The sequence below is a fragment of the Onychostoma macrolepis genome, chromosome 12, assembly GCF_012432095.1.
Source record: "Onychostoma macrolepis isolate SWU-2019 chromosome 12, ASM1243209v1, whole genome shotgun sequence".
In the NCBI taxonomy this organism is placed as follows: Eukaryota; Metazoa; Chordata; class Actinopteri; order Cypriniformes; family Cyprinidae; genus Onychostoma; species Onychostoma macrolepis.
In genome coordinates, this window is record NC_081166.1 from 28,427,291 (window position 1) to 28,447,541 (window position 20,251).

The following is a 20,251-nucleotide window of genomic DNA, read 5'->3' on the forward strand; positions in this document are numbered from 1 at the left end:
AGTCCAGATCACAGACTCACCCACCCCATATAAACAAATCAAGGAAATTAAAGGGATAGTTCACCCAAAAATTTTAAATTTGATGTTTATCTGCTTACCCCCAGGGCATCCAAGATGACACAAACGAAGATTTTTAACTCAAACCGTTGCAGTCTGTCAGTCATATAATGGCAGTCAATGGGACTCACGGCTTATAAATATAAAAACCAATATAAATACTGTTCAGTTTCTTGCACAGACCGATCGTTTCGTGTCTTTAGACCTCAATGTATCGTCACGAGCTGCAGGGTTTAATTTGGTTTTGTCTGTGTATGTTTTTTTGACTCTCAAAGCCGTGAGTCCCATTGACTGCCATTATATGACTGACAGACTGCAACGGTTTGAGTTAAAAATCTTCGTTTGTGTTCTACTGAAGAAACAAAGTCACCTACATCTTGGATGCCCTGGGGGTAAGCAGATAAACATCAAATTTTCATTTTTGGGTGAACTATCCCTTTAAGGCAGTGCTTTCAGTTCATACCTTGAAACACGGGAAGCTGTAGAGTCCTCTGAACAGGGTTTACAGATTTGATAATGTTTTTATTGTAAATCCTTTCCACGCGCACTTGGTCACTAAGCTCTTCAAAAAGCTCCTGAAGGCCTTCCAAACCATAACTGCTTAACGGTCCAAACCTCCGGCCGTAGACCCTCCTGTACATAAAGATTAACCTGGACACTTCGATTCCATCTGGAAAGCTCTGTATTAGGTTGACAACCTCCTCTTTCAGTGTTTGCAATGAGGGGCCTGATAAAGCAAGATTCAGTTGTAAATGGCAAAACTGGAAAAATTTGAGATTTCATTTCCATTAAAAAATTATATTTTATTTATATTTCCAGGTTTTCCATGACTGTGTGATCCCTGGTGTATATTCTGGCACACAAAATTATCATTATTTTAAAATATTTCTTATGTGAAATTAATGTTTTCTGCAAAAAACTAGAGTAAGTGCTATAAAAGAAAAACTACATATAACCTCTATGTAAAATGAGCTGTAAAGGCCACCAAAGAGAAATGAAATGCACAATACTTTGGTCTGTTCCTGATGTCGAGGGCAGTGCTTCATCCGAGGCCCTTGACCTCACCAGGGGCCCGTGATGTCTCCGAGGGCCGCTGCTCATTCCCTGTTTATTTGCCATCGTCTTCTGATCTTTTTCTTCTCATTTAAAACAAGATATTCTCCAGGTATAAAATTCACTGAGAGTTTAAACAAAAACATTTCAGTTCAGTTGTTTTGCAATTGCCTCAGAAAAACTGCCTGACATGTCAGATTTAAAAACGAATCCGATGAGGATTTATCATTTGATTCATAAAACAGATCAGCCACTTCTTCAAACGATTCCCTGTTGATATGAATCTCTAATAGCAGGGTGACACTAAACCCGATTCAATGTAAAGCGATATTTTAAATCATTAAATTGTGGCTTTTAAATTTCTGTCAGAGGGGAAAGTACATCGAATTAATAGTGATTTGTAATACTTAAAATTACAGCTTTCTAAAAAGACAACACAACGCAGGTATGTTGCTTAAAAATGTACTTTTGCAGCTAAAATAGGTACCTTTAGAAACATCGCGCCAGTTTTCTCTTAAATTATAAATATCTAAAAACGCAAAATAGTGGCTACAATCTGTTCTCTTGTAAAATATTTTAGCTACTTGAACGCCAAACATGTGAATGAGCCTGACTCCGGATTTATTCCGTCTCATAGCGCGAGCGGTTTCTAAGCTTCTTCTTCTTTGGTTCCGCGCCTTTGTAGTTTCGCATTAGCGGAGCGCCGCCGCCCTCTAGTGGTGTGGAAAAGTATCGTTCATATTTACATTTACGAGCTTATCAAAAATGTGAAAGCTGATAATACATGTCCCATATATATATATATATATATATATATATATATATATATGTATGCATGTATAAACAGTGTTGGGTGCAATGCATTACTAAGTAATTCACTACTGTGATTTAATTGCTTTTCCCTAGAAAAAGTAACGTATGATATACTCTTCATTTTTTTAATGTAATTTAATTACAGTTGCTTCTGATGTAACCAGCATTAAATATAAACTATAGAACAATACTACATCAAACAATAGTGGATTTAACATCTAATGTTAAAATGAATGTTTTTTCTCCCTTTAAATACTTTAGTCAGTTCGAGAATAATTTAAGTAATTGTATAGCTATTATTTATTTTAACGAATTAAAAGAGAAGTTTCATATCTATCCTTGTATTGCTCAACTGGTCAAGGTTGATATAGCATTTAGAATGTGATTAGCAATTAATAATGCAATACCTAGAGAGAGTAATTAGTTCTAATTACACTGTTGAAGATATAATTAGTATCTAGTAATAATTACGTTTTTAGAGTAATTAACAACACTGTGTATAAACTATGCATGTATTAGACTTACAAATAAAAATGAATGCAACAAAAGCTTAAAAATTAATCTAAATGATATATGAATATAATCAAATTTATTATTATATAAGGTAGTAATTACTCCTCAGTATTACATTAGTAATTATAGTGCATTTGTTCAACATTATTTTGTTATAAAAAACGGTGATATACATAAAAGGGACAGTTATATAAAATAAACATCACACATTGAACAGGTCAAATGTTCTGTTATAGACCTGTCTGTGATAACAGGGTTAATGTGCTTATTAAAAGCAAGTACGATTATTTTTTCAGTCCCACATAAACTTGAACATTACATCTTTCATCTTGTCTTTGTAAACGGCATTAAATCGCTGCTCTTGGGCTTCAGTGAACAGATTCTTCCAGTCACCAGCAATTCCTGACAGAGCAAAACAAGACAAGTGACCTCGAGTCAATTTGGCACATCTGGATACAATCACCTGATATTCAATTGAAACAATAGTGTAACGATGCTGTATAAGTTGAAAACTCATTTTACTCACTTGACTTTACATTAACTGTATGATTATACTGTATACTTTACCTTTCCTCATGAACTCAGATTTCTTCTGGTCCATGTATTCTTCTGGAACCAAAGAAAAGTTGGACATTTTGTTTTGTTTCATGCTCTTGAAGACGCAGTGGTCAGCAATCTTCTCCGTCACGTCTGGACTCAGAGATTTACCAAGAAACTTGGCAATTTTCTCCACAGATCCTTTCAGATCCTGCCAAAGATTCGTATGATCACATGTTAGGAGCTAAGAAGCACTTTGCAAGGATTTCAATATTAAAAAAAAAAAAAAAACACTGATTTTTTCCTCAAGGCCAAAGACAAATATCTCCAGAACTACCTAAGCTTTGGTTTTGTGGAATGACAGAAAGTCTATCATTTGTGGTGAGAAACTAGAAAATAATAGAATGGAAAAAAGCTTATGTATAATAAACAAACAAACAAACAAGTGTGTAAATGAGAATTCATATCAAGTTATATTTTGCACTGTAAAAGTTATCAGAGTTTTAATATCTTGGAAAGTACATGTTTACAAACTACTTCATGCCTAAGTGCAATAATAAAATAAATATAATAAAATAATGCAACACTTTACTTAAAGCCTTCATGTATAATGCATTATAAAAGTACCTTCAATGCATCAATTATGCCTTGTAATGCACCTTATAATGCATTGTACAATCTCTTGAATAATTGTAACCATAGTTAATACTTATCAATTCATTGCTTCACTATGCATTTTAAATTCGGTTTTAATTATTTATGACAACATATAATGTAATACAATTATAATGCATTTAATAGCCCTTTATACTGCATTATACATAAAGGCTTTAAGTAAAGTGTTACCAAAATTAATTAAGCAAAGAAGGGATGCAGATTTTCTTATCTGCAAGTACAGTACAGGAGAAACTTCAGGATGAAAGATGAAAGAAACTGTTTCATTCATGAGCAAGTCCAAGTAGTTTACCTACAATATTTCAAGGTTATAGAAACCTATGTACTCTGCTGCACATGTAGTAAAAATAAAGCAATGAAGTGAAGCTGCACGTTCAGTTCTGCTTACAGCGATCATCTCCTCGTAGAAAATATACAGTATGGATTCCTTTTCTTCAGCGTTAATCCAGCCTTTGACATGATCAAACCAGGACCCGAACATGACTGTGGATAAAAGACATCATGCTTAAAAGCTCAAATCATTCCTTTACAGAGCAAAGACATTCACAATCTGTAATCTCAATATGCAAAAGCATATTCCAGCTGATATCTTGCTTGCTAACAACTATGCATGAGAACAGAAAATATTGCACGCCTTACTTTTGTACTTCGGTTTATGTTCGCTCTATTACGATGCTCATTGAAACATATTTAACATGCAAATGTAAAAGAGAGCATACTTTTTCCATCGAGGAACTTCTCCATGAACTCGTCTTGGGTTCCTGGGTTCACCAGGTATGAGGCCATTCCATAGTAGTGATATGAGGACGTGAACACGTCTTTCGGGTTACGCATGACATAAAGAACCTGAAGCACACAATAATCTGAATGCATTTAATTAAACAGCGCACAGTGTGATTTATTCAGTGGGTTTTTACCCTGGGCTTTGTTTTGAAGTAAGACTCGTTCATCATGTAGTGATGGAAGTGAGTCGCAAAGACGCGTGGAGAAGGTCTCTGCTCCAGATTGAGCAGGATCGCCCGGTGCTCCTCCAGCCATGGCACTCGGTCCCAGTTTGGCACCGTCAGCACCGGAGTCAGATCACCCTCGCTCACGATCAGAGGAACCACCTCCTGCATCCATGTTGTGCCTGTCGAGCAAAGCAAAGCTCACAGGTCAAGCTTACTGTCATTCAAAAACAGAGAAATACGGCTTAAAAGTGTTTCAAAACCACCATTAATAAGAATTTGGCACGTGCATTTTTAAGTCTAAAGTTGTTTTTGACTCTCCTATGACACTGACCCACATGATGAAATGATCTGCTGCCCAGTTAATAACACTCTGAACTCATTTAAACAGGTAATAACATGCACAGCCATGTTTCTACATTACAAACATTCCACTCCAAAGCTGATTTAGTCATGAAACAAGAGCGTGTGGAAGTGCAAAAAGACTATGTAGTGAGCTGCCAACCTAGACAGCATTCTGGAGTACAAAGATTGTCTTTCTGCATTTATTTTATCTTAAACATAAATCCCAATTGGATTTTCTGCAAGCAATAGTTTTGTTAGAGTAACTTTCAGTTACTGAGTGCACTTTCACGACAATTATAATTTACCATTGTATTTTTACACTCAAATCTAGAAAGTTACTTGGTAACACTTTACAAATATTAGTTAATGAAGAATACTTCTAAAGCATTAAGTGTTCAATTGTTGGCAATTTTCACTAAGAAAACAGTTAATTTCACAAGAAACTGCAAGTAACACATTTAATTAAACATAACATTTTGTCGTAGGAAGACTTTTAATTTACAGTGCTGGCCTGCTGGGTAGATTACTTGCAAATTGTAGTCTGTTACTGATTACATGATGAAAACTGTAGTTAATGTAATGTAATCTAAGTTACTCATTTTAGGTAATCTATTCTGACTACTTTTTAGATTATGTTTTACCGAACTTATTTTAAACTTACCATTAAATGCACCATTTTTGATGTCAACATCATGAAATGCATTAAACATTTCCCCAGTTTTTCCCAAACTGCACTGGATAAAAAGCTAGTAATAAAAACTAAATAAAAACAATTTGAACACCAAAAATATAAATATTGAATTTGTTTACCTGCATGTTAACGCTAACAGACTTACAGATTGGCCTACTGTAACAAATGCATTGTTTATCATCAGCAGTAAACCGGTTAATGCAGTATACAGTATACAGTATATAGGTGTGAACTGTGGCTGTCAACAGCTGCAATTAACGAACCACACAACTTGCAGGTTTAGGCTACTATCTGCCGAGTTACTCTTATACAATAGTCTGCATCACTGAATGCATTAAACCTGCTGAGACTCACCGGATTTGGGGTAAGTGACGATCAGGATGTCGTCTGGACGGAAAGTGAACTCCTCGCAGTATTTCAGACTTTCTGAAGGGTGTAAATGCGTCGGCACGTGCACACCTTTATACACCGAGTACAGCTCAGCCTCCGTCATTTTCTGAAGCACGCGACAAATAAACAGCGAACTAAAACTCAACTATATGCTGTGATAGCGCGAGAACTCCAGGAATGCAGACCCGGCCCTGTTGTTCCGGATGCGTCCAATAGGTGGAGGATATACGGCCAAAGTTTTTTTAATATATATATATATATATATATAATTATAATTTTTTAAAAATTAATTCAGTTTATTACACAATAGCACAAGGCAAACATAGGGCAATGTTGTACATCTCAAAAGCATTCAAAACAGAATAACAACAACAACAAAACAAAATGAATACAAACATATAAATTAAACAATAAAATAAAAAAGGATAAAATAAAATAAAAAAATAAAAAATTATACATACCTTAGGGCAGTTACATAAATTTGAAAAGCTTTAGAATTGTATTGTTTTTCTAAGCTTTTTATTTGGTGATCTTATATTAGAAAGGGTCTCAAAGTATATTTTAAGATCAGTGTTACAAAATGTAATATATGATGGTTTCTTTTGAATTACTTTTGACTTATGAATATAAAACTTTGCTAAGATAATTAACAGATTGATAATGTAAATTTGTTTATCAGAAAAAGATGGGTTTTGAAAACAAAGCAATTCTAAATTAAAGGCTTTGTTTACTTTTTTTTTGTTATGTCTACTTTAAAGTCAACTCAAAATGAAATAGAAAAAGGGCAAAACAAAAATAAACGTTCAATATCTTCAACATATATTTTACAGAAGGTACATTTATCACAAACACTATGAATATATCTGCTAACAGTTGCATTTACAGGATAACATCTGTGAATAATTTTGTAAAGTACTTATTTTACTTTATTAGAAAATACATATTTATATGGTAACATCCAAATGCTGTGCCAAGATATACAATGAGGTTTAAGCCATTTTGATTCACATGGAGGACTGGATCCAACATTAAAGGAGTTTCTTATAAAACTGTTATTAAAACGTTTATCAAAAAATGAAAGACCATTTACAAAAAGTTGGGGATTTTGTAGGTTTATATCATTGATATTTACGTCAGAGAATTTGATTAAAATGATTATACCACTGGGAATAGCCTTAATTACTTTGTTAAATTCTTTTTCGTTTACAAAAAAAGCCATATTTTGTAATAAAATTCGGGTAAGTGTACTAATTGATGATTATGATTACAAATGATCATTCGATATGATTCATAGAGTAAGTAATCAATAAATTGTTATCAGTTAAATGCGTCATAATATATTAAGTATCTAATCATTTATTTTATTAACTAATGAAGTAAATTCATATGTTAATTACCACATTGAGTCGAAGCCATGCTTTTAAACTTCCAGTTGTCTGCTTTAATTAATCATTAACTAATGATTTGCATGGGTATCATTATGTTATGAATTTACTTGTTGAGGCACTCGACTAACTAACTAATTCAAAATCTATAACCACAATGACATATTACTTAACAATTAGTTAATAGTTAATAATGATTAATTAAAGCAGACAACTGGCTTCGACCCAATGTGGTAATTAACATATGAATTTACTTCATTAGTGTCACGGTTCATAGATCCAATGTCTCTCTCTAGTCTCGTGCTTTGTTGTTTACATGTGAGTGGGTGTGTCCGGATCGTTACCGTTGATCAGTATCCAGCTGCAATCACTCTTCGTCACCAGCTGCCACTCATCTCACCTCCTATAAATACTTACCACCTTCTCATCTCCTTTGTCAGATCGTTTTCATGAAGTCTATGTTGTCTGAGCCTGTTTCTGTGCTTCGTGTCCCGTCTTCAGTTCCTGTGTTCCGGTTTCACGTCTTGTTGGATCGTCTATGTGTCTGGTTCCCGTCATCCGTCATCAGAGCACGCTGCACTTCATCCATCACGCCACGTCTGACCATCAAAGTCCCTGTGCCACCGCCTGCATCACCCGGATCTATCTCATTCCATTTTGACTTTCAATAAACAGTTTACTTGCAGATTGTATCCTCGTTCTTTACGTAACAGAACGATCTGACCAAGAATGGATACAGCGAGTACATCAGCGCCAACCATGGAGGACTGTTTGAGCAACAGCATGGCTCGTTTGGACATTCAAGAAAAGAATTTACACGATACTGGTCGCGCTGTTCAGGTGTTAGTGGCGCAGGTGTCCGAGCTCACCCAGCAGATCCAACAGCTACGAGTTCCCACTGCGCCGCCAACACCGGCCGCTCCCCCTACACCATCGGAGAGCCCATCCCAGTCGGAGCCACGCCTACCAACCCCAGAGCCCTATTCAGGTGATCCAAAATTTTGCAGAGCCTTTCTAACCCGGTGTTCCATGCATTTTTCTCTCCAACCCAAGACTTTCCAGACCGAGCGATCCAAAGTCGCTTTTGTACTCCCCCTCCTGACTGGGAAAGTGGCGTTATGGGGAACGGCGGTGTGGGAGAATGAAGATCCGTGCTGCGTCTCGTTCCAGGAGCTCTCCGCTGAGATGAAAAGAGTTTTCGACCGGGCAGCCGGCGGAAGAGAAGCTGCAAGAATGCTGGCTGATTTACGGCAAGGAGAGAGGTCAGTGTCAGACTTTTCAATAGAGTTCCGGACCCTAGCAGCGGAGAGCAAATGGAACGAGGAGGCGCAGTGGGACATGTTCCTGCATGGGCTGGCTGACCGCGTCCAGAGAGAGATCTATGCTTTGGACCTGCCTCAATCTCTTAATGAACTCATTGCCTTAGCCCTCAGAGTTGATGCTCGACTAGCCCGAGTGGGAGGTCACGCTACGAGTAGATGCCCTCTGGCAGGTGCCGAGGGTCCACGATTTGGAGGCGGGGGCGGTCAGCCCGTCGGCGATCACGAGCCCATGCAGGTTGGTCGAGCTCGGCTTTCCCGGGAGGAGAGGGAAAGGCGGAGGTCCCAGGGCCTTTGCTTATACTGTGGAGGGGCCGGACACTATGCTAACAACTGTCCGGTAAAAGGCCAAGCCCGATAGTAAGTATGAGGCTACTGTCGGGTGGGATCTCTGCTGAGAAGACCTCATCAACATCTACCCTTCTCCCGGTAAGACTGAGATGGTCAACACTCACTCACGACTGTCAAGCACTCTTGGACTCCGGGGCAGAAGGTAATTTCATGGACCACTCATTCGCACGCCAATTCAAGATTCCCTCAAACCCCTCACACATCAGATTGCTGTACACGCACTCAATGGACAAGAACTTCCCACCATCACTTTTGCCACAGAAGACATCACCCTCATCACATCAGGCAACCACACTGAAATCATCTCTTTCTATATCCTGGACACTCCTTGCACCCATTGTCCTTGGTCACCCTTGGCTCACCCGTCACAACCCTAAAGTGGACTGGCAGCTTAAGTCTGTGTCTTCGTGGAGTAACCAGTGTCATAAGTCTTGTCTATTGTCTGCCTGTCCGTCTGTTTCTGTCCCTGTGTTGCAGGAGGAGGCAGTGGATCTGTCTAACGTGCCCACGGAGTACCTGGACCTGAAGGAGGTGTTCAGTAAGTCTCGGGCTGCTTCTCTCCCTCCGCATCGTCCCTATGACTGTGCCATAGATTTATTACCAGGTACGGCTCCGCCCAAGGGCAAGTTATATTCACTCTCGACACCAGAGAGGGAGGCTATGGAGAAATATATTTCTGATTCTCTAGCAACAGGGTTCATTCGCCCTTCCTCTTCTCCAGCGGGGGCGGGGTTTTTTTTTGTGGGGAAGAAGGACGGATCTCTGCGACCTTGTATTGACTACCGGGGGTTGAACAACATCACGGTAAAGAATACTTATCCTTTGCCGTTGATGTCTTCAGCCTTCGAGAGGTTGCAAGGAGCATCCATCTTCACAAAATTAGACTTACGTAATGCTTATCATTTGGTCCGCATCAGGGAGGGGGATGAGTGGAAGACCGCGTTTAACACCCCCAGAGGACATTTTGAATACTTGGTTATGCCTTTCGGGCTTTCCAATAGTCCAGCGGTCTTCCAGGCACTCGTCAATGATGTGCTGCGAGATATGATAGATCAGTTCATTTATGTCTACCTGGACGACATACTGATTTTTTCTTCTTCTCTCCAGGAACACGTGCAGCACGTCCGACGAGTGCTTCAGAGGTTGCTAGAGAATGGGCTTTTTGTCAAGGCGGAGAAATGCGATTTTCATGCACAGTCTGTTCCATTCCTAGGGTACATCGTGTCGGTTGAGGGAATGCGCATGGATCCTGAGAAGATCAAGGCTGTGGTAGAGTGGCCAAGTCCAGAGTCTCGTAAGGCCCTACTGAGATTTCTGGGGTTCGCCAATTTCTACCGGCGTTTATTCGCAACTTCAGCCAACTAGCCGCACCTCTGACCGCCTTGACCTCCCCCAGAACGACGTTCAGGTGGTCAGACGCAGCCGAGGCTGCGTTTGCCAAACTGAAGGGTTGCTTCGTTTCAGCCCCCATTCTGATAACCCCTGATTCATCACGTCAGTTCGTGGTGGAGGTCGATGCATCAGAGGTGGGGGTAGGAGCAGTGTTATCCCAACGCTCTCTCTCAGACGACAAGATGCATCCTTGCGCGTTTTTGTCTCATCGTCTATCTCCTGCCGAACGCAATTATGACATTGGGAACAGAGAGTTGTTGGCAGTCAAGTTAGCATTGGAGGAGTGGCGGCACTGGTTAGAAGGGTCGGGGGTACCTTTTATCGTTTGGACCGATCACAAGAACTTAGAATACATTCGGACGGCTAAAAGATTGAACTCCAGGCAGGCTCGGTGGGCACTTTTTTTCGGTCGTTTCGATTTTACTCTCTCGTACCGCCGGGCTCCAAAAACATCAAACCCGATTCTTTATCGCGCATTTTGATCGTTCAACGCCCGTCTACTCCCGAGTGCATTTTACCGGAGACTCTATTCATCTCCACACTTGTATGGGAGGTCGAATCGAAGGTCAAGAAGGCCTTAGAAGGGGTAACGCCTCCGGTCGGTTGCCCACCGAATCGTTTATTTGTGCCTGAGGGTCTGAGGTCCAGCGTCATTCAGTGGGGGCATTCTTCCAATGTGGCTTGTCATCCAGGAGTTACTCGCACTAGATTTTTAGTCAAGCAACGATTCTGGTGGCCGCTCATGGCTCGTGACATTCACAATTTTGTTTTGGCTTGCTCAGTTTGTGCCACTGGTAAGACTTCCAATCGACCCCAGATGGGTTACTCCAACCGCTGCCGGTCCCTTCGAGACCCTGGTCCCACATCGCGCTAGATTTTGTTACCGCCCTCCCCCCCTCTCAGGGTCACACGGTAGTTTTGACCGTGGTGGACCGGTTCTCGAAGGCGGCTCATTTCATTCCCTTGCCCAAATTACCCTCAGCCAAGGAGACAGCGATGATTGTCGTTGACCATGTCTTTCGGTTACATGGCCTCCCGACGGACGTGGTCTCTGACAGAGGACCCCAATTTGTGTCCAAATTTTGGCGAGAATTTTGTAAGCTTCTGGGGGCGACTGTCAGTCTGTCCTCAGGGTTCCACCCCCAGAGCAATGGCCAAACTGAGAGAGCCAACCAGGATTTGGAAAGAACGTTACGATGTTTGGTTTCCAAGAATCCTTCCTCATGGAGTCAACAACTTTCTATGGTGGAGTACGCCCACAACACGTTGCCAGTGTCATCTACGGGCCTATCTCCGTTTGAGTGTAGCGAGGGTACCAGCCACCAATTTTTCCTAGTCTGGAATCCGAAGTCGCGGTCCCCTCCGCTCACGCCTTCGTCCAGAGGTGTCATCGCACATGGACTAGAGCCCGTGAGACTCTACTCCAGGTGGGGTTGCGCACCAAGGCCAAAGCCGATCGCCACCGGTCTAGGCCTCCCGTATACGTCGCTGGTCAAAAAGTGTGGCTTTCTACCAAGAACATTCCTCTCCGCTCCGTGTCTAATAAACTTGCTCCCAAATTCATTGGCCCATTTACTGTCACCAAGATCATTAGTCCGGTGGCAGTCCGCCTCAACCTGCCTCCAGTGTACAGGAGGATTCACCCCGTCTTTCATGTATCCAAAATTAAACCCGTATTTCATTCTCGTATTAATCCGCCAACACCGGTTCCTCCCCCGCCGCGACTCGTAGATGGAGAACCCACTTATTCGGTCAATCGTGTGCTGGACTCAAGGCGGAGGGGACGCGGATTCCAGTACTTGGTGGACTGGGAAGGTTACGGTCCAGAGGAGAGAAGTTGGGTACCCGCTAGAGACATTCTGGATCACTCCCTTATCGATGATTACAATCGACAGGTAGGCCCTGGGAACGCCATGAGGCGTTCCTAGGGGAGGGTACTGTCACGGTTCATAGATCCAATGTCTCTCTAGTCTCGTGCTTTGTTGTTTACATGTGAGTGGGTGTGTCCGGATCGTTACCGTTGATCAGTATCCAGCTGCAATCACTCTTCGTCACCAGCTGCCACTCATCTCACCTCCTATAAATACTTACCACCTTCTCATCTCCTTTGTCAGATCGTTTTCATGAAGTCTATGTTGTCTGAGCCTGTTTCTGTGCTTCGTGTCCCGTCTTCAGTTCCTGTGTTCCGGTTTCACGTCTTGTTGGATCGTCTATGTGTCTGGTTCCCGTCATCCGTCATCAGAGCACGCTGCACTTCATCCATCACGCCACGTCTGACCATCAAAGTCCCTGTGCCACCGCCTGCATCACCCGGATCTATCTCATTCCATTTTGACTTTCAATAAACAGTTTACTTGCAGATTGTATCCTCGTTCTTTACGTAACAATTAGTTAATAAAATAAGTTATTAGGTAGTTAATATATTATGACGCATTTAACTGATAACAATTTATCGATTACTTAATCTTTGAATCATATCGAATGTTCATTAGTTGCTGATGCAGTAATCATTAATAAATGGTTTAGTTCTTCATGATTTATACATTAACTCATGATTATCTGTGCATTATTAAGCATTATTTAATGCATATTTGTGCACCCGTATTGTAAAGTGTTACTGGGCATCCTTCAGGAAAGCATTATCCTGAAAAACACAGGATGTTTTATTTTACGTCTGACTTATGGTAGATGTCAAATAGTATGATTTATGCATTCAGTACTCACTGGAGAGTAGGCTAAGGGATTGTGGCAATAACATGCATGTTGGCAGTGTACATGTCTTTGGCCTGTGAGAGTAAAAAGAAAAATGAAGCAGACGACCACTCGCCATTCAAGTATGAAATGAAGAAACTCTCTAAAAAGTCTCATATAAACTACAGCTGATATAAAATAATGTGAAAAAGATTTATACACGAGCTTCATGCAGGCATTTCTAATCTGCAAGAGAAACAATCTAAGTCTAAGCTCTTTAAACAAAGAAAACTAATAGCGTAACGTTACATGTTACTACTTACATCTACCTGACCATCAATAAGTACATTTATAGACCTATCGATTAACATATTAAAATGAATTGACATTGACTCTTATCTAATCATATACTTTAGTGATTATTTAACATACGTCTTGTTTGAGTCGCTTCTGTTCTGATGGCTCATACTGTACTCGCTCGCAGGGATGTTGTTTCTATGTGGCCTCGTCCATTCATGTCAGCAGCACATCGTAAACTGTTTGTTGTGTAAAGTAAGCCGTCATAATCATTCTTTTTATTGTGCCAAGACTTCATGCTCTTTGATGCCCCACTGAAAATGATTGCCTTGCTGTAGTGTTAGCAACAGCGAAGCACAGAGAAGTTTTGCACGTGGTTTTACACCACAAAATTGAGCAATATTAGTGGCACAGTACAGTACAAGCTTGTTTGTTATTGTCAAAGTGTCTACAAGAGCATGCATTTTATGTCTGTAATATATCTCTGAATTTGGCAGTCCGGAAGAGACCAAAGATTTTGGTCAAGCTCAGGGAAATTACTTTAAGGATTTATGAAACAAAATTCATACATTATCTTAGAAAATACATACTTTTTTTTTTACTTCATTTCATGCCAATGCATCATTTTCCTTTTTTTTTTTTTTTTTTTTACATTTTTCTTCTTTTTTTTTTTCAGATACTTCATTTAGACTGAATTATTAGTATTTTAAAAAAGCTTCTTCAACTTAAACATAAATTACTTTAACAGCCACTAGCTATGTATATCTCACTGTCCACTCTGTCTGAACAAAAATAAGCTAACAAAGAAAGTTTATCAAATGAATATTTGCATTTAAATTCTAAAATATTTACTAGACTACTTCTTTCAAATTTTTGAAAACAGAGGGCACATTACATATCAGATTGGAAAGATACAATTAACAAAAACAGACATCTGAAATAACGCAGGATCTCACTCACATTCCCAACTTGTTTTCCTTGTAAGTGATGTAATTTTTACGATTTAATTGTCTTTTTTTCCAGCTTTCATTTAAAGTGACTGTAGTAGGAATAATGGAGTGGACAATAACTTGAGTGATATGCTAAAAACTTTATTATAATTTGTTAATTGAAAAATTCATATATTGGAATGAAGTATCACTTATTTACCCAACCAACAATATGGGAGAAAAGAATCAGAAAGTGTATTTATAGCAAGTGTTGCATTTATTATGAAAACAAGAAATGCAAAGCTCAGTCAAAGAAATGGTGATATTTGGTGGTTTAAAATGCTGTAAAATGTTAAAATCAACTTCAGTATGCTTAAAGTTCAAATGGTGATGTTTATGAATTTAGACGGATTAAAAAGTTATGTTGGTCAGCATTTACTATCCCTTTAAGGCAGTAAGATCATGATCTTTACTGGGGACAAAAAAAAATCAGAAATTACCATTTAGTTAGAAGAACCTAAACTAAAATTATGTATTTATTCTAGCCAACCATTTATTCCATACATTATGCAATAAATTAAAAAACCAAAAAAACAAGCCATTTTGCAGGCACATACCATAAAGAGTACAATAATGATTGTCAGGTATGGCGATATTTGAAATCACAAAATTCGAATAAAATGGAAAGATCACACACGTCAATAATAATTATTATTATTAATTTAATTATTAATCGTTTCATTGTCTTTTCTTTAAAAAGGTCTTTAAAAGCAATTTTCAAAAAAATAAAAAAATGTCTCTTCTAGACTTGTCTTTTGTGGTGAATGTGCACCTAAAAGCAAGTATGATTAATAGATGTGTTTTTTTAGTCCCACATAAACTTGAACGTCACATCTTTCATCTTGTCTTTGTAAACGGCATTAAATCGCTGCTCTTGGGCTTCAGTGAACAGATTCTTCCAGTCACCAGCAATTCCTGACAGAATAAAACCAGACAAGTGAACAATCACATGATATTCAAGTGAAACTATTCTCTGAAGTAAAAGGGATCGTTCATCTAGAATGATCTGTTCCTCAAACAGAGTTATCATATGGTTATTGCTCTACTGGACCATGGATTATTTTTGAAGACTATTGTGGTGCTTTGCATACTTTTTGAAGCGTGAAGCCTCAGTCCACATTCACTGTATGTAAGTGAGTACATGATGTCAGATTTATCATTTTTGCCGTCCCCTTTTAAGCAGAATAATGTGATTTTACCTTTCCTCATGAACTCAGATTTCTTCTGGTCCATGAATTCATTTGGGACCAGAGAAAGGTTGGACATTTTGTTTTGTTTCATGCTCTTGAAGACGCAGTGGTCAGCGATCTTCTCCGTCACGTCTGGACTCAGAGATTTACCAAGAAACTTGGCAATTTTCTCTACAGATCCTTTCAGATCCTGCCAAAGATGCGTATGATCACATGTTAGGAACCATGAAGCACTTTATATGGATTTCAATATTTTATAGCACCAAAAAAAAAAAAAAAAAAAAATAGAATGAAAATCATCTCAAATCCACCTTGGTTTGACCGTTTATTAATGTGAATAGTATGTGATCATGCTGCCTGTTTGTTTATTTGATGTGATCTTTGAGAAATGAGAAAAGGACGTTCTGCTGGAGGATTTAAGAGGACTTTGGACATCTATAAGTTCAATTTAGGATACAAGGACATGAGCAAGCGGTCATTGCACCAGAGAGAGACCTTGAAAAGGGCCCTGGACTACTTGGCAAAGTTACAACATGCTGTCATCGTGAGATAACCTGACACACTGATTGATCGTTTCTAGAAGAGCTGCTGACACCTTTGACTGAAACCTTTATACTTGAATGGCTACGTTTAATTTGCTTTCACATTTGTAGGTTAATATAAAATAAAACCTATAAAAAGACATTTTCCTGATTGCAAAAGCTGTGTTCTGAGACTTTGATTTTGGTGTTTTAAAGGACATTTAACAGAGGAATCTTCTGACCAAAGTAGTAAGTATTTTTAAAAATGTATATTTTTTAAAAGAGTAAAGCCAAAGCCATTTACTCTGCTGTTATCTTAAGATTACAGAAACCCATAAACAAATAAAGTGATAAACTGAAGCTTACAGCAATCATCTCCTCGTAGAAAATATACAGTATGGATTCCTTTTCTTCAGCGTTAATCCAGCCTTTGACATGATCAAACCAGGACCCGAACATGACTGTGGATAAAAGACATCATGCTTAAGTCAGTTTTACAAAACTTGTAATAACTACATTAAAAAACAAAGAGGAAAGTTTGGGTCCCTATAGATTTTTCAAATGTATTATACTGTAGTCAACATTTGAAGTGGATCAAAACAGTTCATCAAAGTTGTCCTAAGACAAGAACAGGTATCGTATTGGTTTTAGGACAACTTAGATGAAAGGTTTTGATCCACTTCAAATGTTGACTAGTGTATGTGCACGTGTTATAATAATAGACAACAAATAGTTTTTCTGCAAATGTGATGTATTTTCTTGGACGGAAATATATGGAGGGCAAAATACATTTTGAAATATTTAAAAAAAAAGACATTTACATTTTTGAAATACATTTTCAGAAATTTACAAAACATATATTTTACATATTTTAGCCAATATATATTTTTGGCCATTTTTTGTATGTATGTGTATATATATATATATATATATATATATATATATATATATTCTGTGTAGAATCTGTTTATTCACAATTTTAATTACTCCACAAGTTGCACATTTTTCATTTTTAGTTATTTTATTCAGTCTTTTTTTTTTTTTTGGTGAAATCGAATTCAAATTACTTGAACACTGAAAGATAGCTGTTTTAAGATGCTCATTCAAGGAACATATTTAACATGCAAATGTAAAGAGAGCATACTTTTTCCATCGAGGAACTTCTCCATGAACTCGTCTTGGGTTCCTGGGTTCACCAGGTATGAGGCCATTCCATAGTAGTGATATGAGGACGTGAACACGTCTTTCGGGTTACGCATGACATAAAGAACCTGAAGCACACAATAATCTGAATGCATTTAATTAAACAGCGCACAGTGTGATTTATTCAGTGGGTTTTTACCCTGGGCTTTGTTTTGAAGTAAGACTCGTTCATCATGTAGCGATGGAAGTGAGTCGCAAAGACGCGTGGAGAAGGTCTCTGCTCCAGATTGAGCAGGATCGCCCGGTGCTCCTCCAGCCATGGCACTCGGTCCCAGTTTGGCACCGTCAGCACCGGAGTCAGATCACCCTCGCTCACGATCAGAGGAACCACCTCCTGCATCCATGTTGTGCCTGTCGAGCAAAGCAAAGCTCACAGGTCAAGCTTACTGTCATTCAAAAACAGAGAAATACGGCTTAAAAGTGTTTCAAAACCACCATTAATAAGAATTTGGCACGTGCATTAAAGCCTAGATTTTAAAAACAAACAACAAAAAAAGTCAAACAAACAAACAACTGTATTTTCCTGTACGGACAGTTGTGACATAGCTCCATACAACAGTAAAAAAAAAACTACATTTAGCTTTAAAATCTTGAGAGTAAAACTCAAAAGTATGAAAATAGTACACTTCATCAAAACTTTAATAACAGTAATAAGTATAAAGAATAATATTATGAAAATAATATACTTTGAAAGAACATACTGTAACTAAATGTAATGTTTTCAGACAAATGCTATAATCAATAATACTAACCAATAATAAATAAAATGTATTATAGCCTAGTTTAAATTTATATTAAAATGTGATTTGTTGAATTTAAGATTGATTACTTTAAGTAGGACATACTACTGCATAATACACTGACAAGCATTTATGATAAACTAAAATATAGTACTTTAATGTCATGTATTTAAATATAATTTAGCTACACATTTGCAATGATGAAGTTGCAATTTAGTACATTTAAAATAGATTAACTTTACTTGTAATATAAAACAGCTAAAAATATTATCACGTACCTTACCTTTATGTGCTAGTATGTTAGCCAACACATCAAACTATAAGTGCTTCTTCAAAACACAATAAATGAGTATTAAAATGTGATTATGATTTATTTTAAAATAAAACTTTTAATTACAGTGCACTACTTAAGTGTGTTAAGAAAAAGTAGCTACTTAAGTGCACTTTTATTTCATTACTATTATCTACTACAAGTGCACATTCAATACAATTAAACACTTTCACAAGAGCAGTCTTGGTTGAAATTTATGAAGCGACCCTATATGTTCAATAGTGACATTTTACAATAGTCTGCATCACTGAATGCATTAAACCTGCTGAGACTCACCGGATTTGGGGTAAGTGACGATCAGGATGTCGTCTGGACGGAAAGTGAACTCCTCGCAGTATTTCAGACTTTCTGAAGGGTGTAAATGCGTCGGCACGTGCACACCTTTATACACCGAGTACAGCTCAGCCTCCGTCATTTTCTGAAGCACGCGACAAATAAACAGCGAACTAAAACTCACAGCTGATGTAGATCCTGCGTTACCGCGAGAAATCAGTGAAATATAGTCCTCCTTCGTGTGCAATCACAAAATCGTAAACGGGCTCTTTCGCAACTGTTTGTCAAGTTGTAAAGGAATCAAATGAAGGTCATAACCATTTGAATCAACTTGTTATGCAATAAGGTCATGTTCCTGATAAGTATGCCTGTGCTGACACAGTTGTTTTCTTAGCTGTTTGCTGCAAAACTCTTCTATGATATAATACATGGTACAGTGCATGGTCTCCAAGCATGAATATCAACAATATGAAGTTACTGATAATGCACAGTAAGTTTAGTCACAGACTTTTTTGACAAATGCTTCTTGAGCAGCATATTAGGATGATTTCTGAAGGATCATGTGATGCTGAAAATTCTAAATTGTACATTTTACAATATATTCACAGAGAAAACAGCTATTTTAAATTGCAGTAATGTTTCATCATTTTGACTTTATTTTTGACCAAATACATGCAGCCTTGGTGAGCAGAAGAGACTTTCAAAAACATGAACTTTTGTTTCCAACCGTGCTGCAAGCATATATTGCATGTTTTATATGTGGACTGTTTTATGCATGTATAATAAAGGGCTGTATGAACCTATCTCTGAATTTATGATGAGAAATGAATGGCATAGCGTTTAAAATGTTTTAGTTAGTCAAACTAAAACTATGCAGCCAACCATTTATTTTATACATAATGCAATAAATTAAAAAGCAGTCCGTTCTGACAGCATATAAGAAATACATTATATATTTTTTAATCATATGATGCAAAGACCACACAATTAAAAAGGGCAAAAAGCAACCTGTACATATAAAACCAGATGTTAAAAAAGTTGTTTTTGTCATTTTGTTTTGTCCATCACACTCTTTACGCATCTCTATTTAAAGAACAGAAGCAGAGTTTAAACACTAGGGCTTATACAGAAGGTTTCAGAGCATTGTGAGATCTGGCAACCAGCAGCCGAGGCCTCTCTCCCGACATCTGAATGAGATCCCGGCCACTACAAGGTAAAAGAAGAACAAGAAATGTTGTTCGCTTAATGCACAATAATCAATAACACAACAGACAGCTGTCCAGTCCCGCTGCTTATGTTTAAGGAACTGCAGGACGTTTCACATCTACTGTAATTCTCCTCACGTCTGATAGTCGACTCCCGCCAGACTCAGTCCATTCACTGCTAGAATGCGGTCGCCGGCTCTCAGCCTCCGGGATAAAGCGGCAGGAGAGTCTGGAAGCACTGATTTGATGTAAATCCCACTCACAGTAGATGGGCTTTCCTGTGGAGAACACACAAATATTGTTCCAAAGTTTTTGTAATTCTGAATTCCAGCAAACATATCCA

General features: G+C 38.3%; 4 protein-coding genes across 6 annotated transcripts in view; all 4 read right to left on the reverse strand.

Annotated features, from left to right (window-relative positions):
• The window catches only part of wu:fj29h11 (uncharacterized), a 52,652-nt gene extending 49,876 nt beyond the window's left edge, over nt 1–2,776 (reverse strand). The window contains exons 1-3 of one of the 2 annotated variants that reach the window (XM_058793142.1): nt 2,756–2,776; nt 1,068–1,234; nt 521–784 (exon numbers count right to left, since the gene is read on the reverse strand). In XM_058793142.1, coding sequence (XP_058649125.1) covers nt 521–784; nt 1,068–1,176 — 373 coding nt within the window. In that variant the 5' untranslated portion in view covers nt 1,177–1,234; nt 2,756–2,776. Of the gene's footprint in view, nt 1–520; nt 785–1,067; nt 1,235–1,597; nt 1,762–2,755 lie in introns of those variants that run through there. The other variant, XM_058793141.1, reaches the window with a different exon arrangement.
• On the reverse strand, nt 2,048–6,230 carry LOC131550769 (sulfotransferase 2B1-like). The gene is made up of 6 exons (XM_058793146.1): nt 5,986–6,230; nt 4,566–4,777; nt 4,368–4,494; nt 4,037–4,131; nt 3,004–3,184; nt 2,048–2,838 (listed from the first exon to the last, which is right to left on the reverse strand). Exons 1-6 carry the CDS (start codon nt 6,122–6,124, stop codon nt 2,729–2,731), a joined length of 864 nt encoding a protein of 287 aa, XP_058649129.1. The 5' UTR covers nt 6,125–6,230; the 3' UTR covers nt 2,048–2,728.
• An 8,409-nt stretch (nt 6,231–14,639) lies between these two features.
• On the reverse strand, nt 14,640–18,997 carry LOC131551154 (sulfotransferase 2B1-like). Its single transcript, XM_058793881.1, has 6 exons — nt 18,707–18,997; nt 17,499–17,710; nt 17,301–17,427; nt 16,523–16,617; nt 15,645–15,825; nt 14,640–15,360 (listed from the first exon to the last, which is right to left on the reverse strand). Exons 1-6 carry the CDS (start codon nt 18,843–18,845, stop codon nt 15,251–15,253), a joined length of 864 nt encoding a protein of 287 aa, XP_058649864.1. The 5' UTR covers nt 18,846–18,997; the 3' UTR covers nt 14,640–15,250.
• Nucleotides 18,998–19,342: 345 nt separating this feature from the next.
• The window catches only part of radil2b (Ras association and DIL domains 2b), a 28,810-nt gene continuing 27,901 nt past the window's right edge, over nt 19,343–20,251 (reverse strand). For both annotated transcript variants that reach the window (XM_058794699.1, XM_058794700.1), the window contains 2 exons: nt 20,047–20,186; nt 19,343–19,909 (listed from right to left, as the gene is read on the reverse strand). In XM_058794699.1, the coding sequence (XP_058650682.1) occupies nt 19,825–19,909; nt 20,047–20,186 (225 nt within the window). In that variant the 3' untranslated portion in view covers nt 19,343–19,824. The remainder of the gene's footprint in view (nt 19,910–20,046; nt 20,187–20,251) is intronic.